We start from the raw sequence: 3,316 nt of genomic DNA, 5'->3' as shown, positions 1-3,316 counted from the left end.
CTCTGCCTGTGGCGTCCAGAATTTAGCATGGGGATGCCAACCTCACCATTTGGGCGCCAACAGGATGCCTCTCTCAGCTCGATTCCCCTCCATCTCCTGGCTATCTCCCATGCCTACTGATATTTCCCTCCTGCCTCTGCATTTCCTTCCCACGTCTCCCTGCCTGTGGCATCCGAAATTGAGCATGGGGACGCCAACCTCACCATTTGGGCGCCAACAGGATGCCACATGTAACTTCTGTTGCGAGGGCCGGCACCCTTGGCTCGGAGGCCGCCACACCATTATATAGTCACCATAACGATGAGATTTCGACGCCATAAAAACTATGGATAGCAGCATGCTGGCATGCAAGATCAGTTAGTTTCAGATGACCAAGATGAGAATGAGATGCAAGGAACCCTCCATATCGGTAGACCTTTGAGGACTTGATAACGGGTCTGTCAGAATAGTCACTTCTTCATCTGGACAAGCCAACTTAACCGAAAACCAGTGTGAAGTACTATAATTACCATATTAAATGTATTAGAAGCTGAATAACGTAACTGCAGTTGTTTGATTTAGATATTTTATTGTTGAGAAACTGGTTATACTGTTTACATTTACTAGCATGGGACACTTGGCTGTTTGTTGCATTTTTGCAAGGAAAGATCACCATTTATTTCTTTCTGTCATTTAGTAGAAACTACTCCATGGATGGGCAGCTATTTGGAATTACTTGGCAAACTAAGTCGCTTTATTCACAAGATATTTTCTGGTCATTGTGTATGGAATATTTTATGCTCTTAATTGATGGGAGCATATAGTTTTGGTGACAAAACTGCCGAACTGTTATGTTACGTAAGATCAACTGCTGTCGTCGGAAGAGTTCAATCTGGTACGGTATGCAATGGCATGTGGAATGTCATTCTTATTTGCAAGAAACTCAAGGAATTGTATGACAATTCAGTTTCAGAGGAGTGTAATGCATGTCCATACACATTTGTCCGTTAGCTAGTAGTTTATTTGCTGAACCTTGGATATTTGTTGCAGGTAAAACATTACTTTGAGTATGAAGATCCGAATGGACCAGTGAATCAAATATGGCGCCAAGTTTCCATGAAAGCACCACTGATCAAGCTGTTGATTAACCGGAAGAAACGCCTAGTTGAAAGAGGCACTAATGAAACTGATTGCTCGTGCATCTGTTCAACACCGAGCGAGATATCTACTGCTGGCTAGGCAGTAGGATTGTTTCTGTGGCCTGAATCAAACTTTTGTGCCTGCATTGCCTGAATTTTGGATGTTGCAGTGCTATACATATATATGGACAGCAAGGACCCCTTTTCAGTTCCTGATTGTACATATCCTGCTAACGCCCTTCAGTTCTTGAGTAGATACACTGGAGTCAACATTGAAGAACTCTGTTTTGTTTTGTGTTTTGTATCTGTTTGTTTTATGCTGTTAGCTTGTCAGGATGTCATGTCGAATCAGAATGTCTTATTCACAACATTGATTACAGCGTTTCTTAGGGAGACATAGTTGTAATAGGAATTATCTAAGGGAAGCAATCTTGTGAGATATTGATTATCGTACCTGAAATCGGAGCAATGTAGTTTGTTTTTTCTGAACCCTACTCTGAAGAATCAAGTAGTGAATGGTGATACAACAAATACTATCATTCCAGAGCGAGGGCTTCGCCAAGGTGATCCCCTCTCTCCTTATCTCTTTCTATTATGTGCCGAGGGCTTCTCTGCTATGCTCCATGATGCTGAAATAAATGGTAGACTTAAAGGTATTAAAATATGTAATACTGCCCCAAGTATAAGCCACTTACTATTTGCAGATGACTCTCTACTCCTCATTGAAGCAAACACCAATAGTGTACATGAAATGAACAGGATCCTCGTATGAAGCTTGCTCAGGTCAAGCCATAAATAAAGAGAAATCTGCAATCCTTTTCAGCAAGAACACGAAGCTGGAAGACAAAAGCGAGGTGATGAACAAATTGTGTATCACTAAAGAGGGCTTTTCAGGTAAATACTTGGGACTACCAGTATACATTGGCAAATCCAAGACCAAGGCTTTCCACTACCTGAAAGAAAAGATATGGAGCAAATTGCAAGGTTGGAAAGAAAAAATGCTCTCAAAAGCTGGAAAGGAGATTTTGATCAAGGCGGCTGCGCAAGCAATACCAGTCTATGCAATGGCATGCTTCGACCTCACAAAATCATTGTGTGACGACATCAATGCAATGATAGCTCGGTATTGGTGGAGCCATATGGATAAAGAAAATAAAATTCATTGGGTTAGCTGGGAAAAAATGACAAAGCCTAAAAAGGATGGTGGATTGGGATTTAGAGATCTATACTGTTTTAACCTTGCCATGCTGGCGAGGCAAGCTTGGAGAATTCTAAAGAATCCCACATCACTATGTGCACAAGTCCTAGCGGCAAAATACTTTCGAGATCGAAACTTGCTGGATGCCGAGGCAAGAAATGGAATATCCTACTGTTGGAGGAGCATCTTAAAAGGGGTACAGGTGCTAAAGAGCGGGGTGGTGTGGAGAGTAGGAGATGGAGAAAGTATAAATATTTGGACTGATCATTGGCTCCCAAAGGGAAAATCAAGGCTGGTCAGTTCAAGGAGGGGAAATCAAATCATAACAAAAGTCGCAGAGTTGATTGACCCATCCTCCTACACTTGGGATGAGGAACTTGTACGACAAACCTTTAATGAAGAAGATGCCCGGGCAATTCTTCAAATCCCAATACATGAAGGGCAAGAGGACTATGTGGCGTGGCATTTTGACAAAAAAGGGAAGTTCTCAGTAAAATCAGCATATCAAGTAGTGCTTGAGAGTCAAGCAAGGGAATCAGATAAAAGCATCCCTTCTACTTCTTACTGCCCTTAGAGGAGCACATTAGGCATGTGGAAGAACCTATGGGCCCTACCACTGGCAGGGAAAATTTTACACTTTTTATGGCGACTAGCAAACAATAGCCTCCCGCTCAGAATGAAGATCAAGAGAAGAGGCATAGAACTAGATACAAGATGCCCGGTATGTCTTAGAATGGATGAAGATGGGGGCCATTGCTTTCTAAAGTGCAAATCAGTTAAGGCTCTATGGAGAGCAGCTCAACTGGAAGACACACGTGAATTACTAGTTAACTGTCCAAATGCTAATTCTGTGATGCAGGAAATACTCAAACAGGATGAAGATACTTGCATAAGGACATGTGTTTTGCTATGGACCTGGTGGGGTGAGAGAAACAAAGCAAATCAGGGAAACAAGATGCGAAGCCTAGAGGAGATATATCACTCTTATCAGCTTCATGTA

General features: G+C 42.2%; 1 protein-coding gene across 1 annotated transcript in view; it reads left to right on the top strand.

The window, feature by feature from the left end:
- The window catches only part of LOC119354103 (probable arabinosyltransferase ARAD1), a 5,524-nt gene extending 3,953 nt beyond the window's left edge, over nt 1-1,571 (top strand). The window contains exon 3 of the mRNA XM_037620805.1: nt 1,030-1,571. Coding sequence (XP_037476702.1) covers nt 1,030-1,218 — 189 coding nt within the window. The 3' untranslated portion in view covers nt 1,219-1,571. The remainder of the gene's footprint in view (nt 1-1,029) is intronic.
- Nucleotides 1,572-3,316: the final 1,745 nt, after the last annotated feature.

Source organism: Triticum dicoccoides, chromosome 2A (assembly GCF_002162155.2).
Source record: "Triticum dicoccoides isolate Atlit2015 ecotype Zavitan chromosome 2A, WEW_v2.0, whole genome shotgun sequence".
NCBI lineage: Eukaryota > Viridiplantae > Streptophyta > Magnoliopsida > Poales > Poaceae > Triticum > Triticum dicoccoides.
This window is presented reverse-complemented; position numbering and strand designations above follow the sequence as displayed.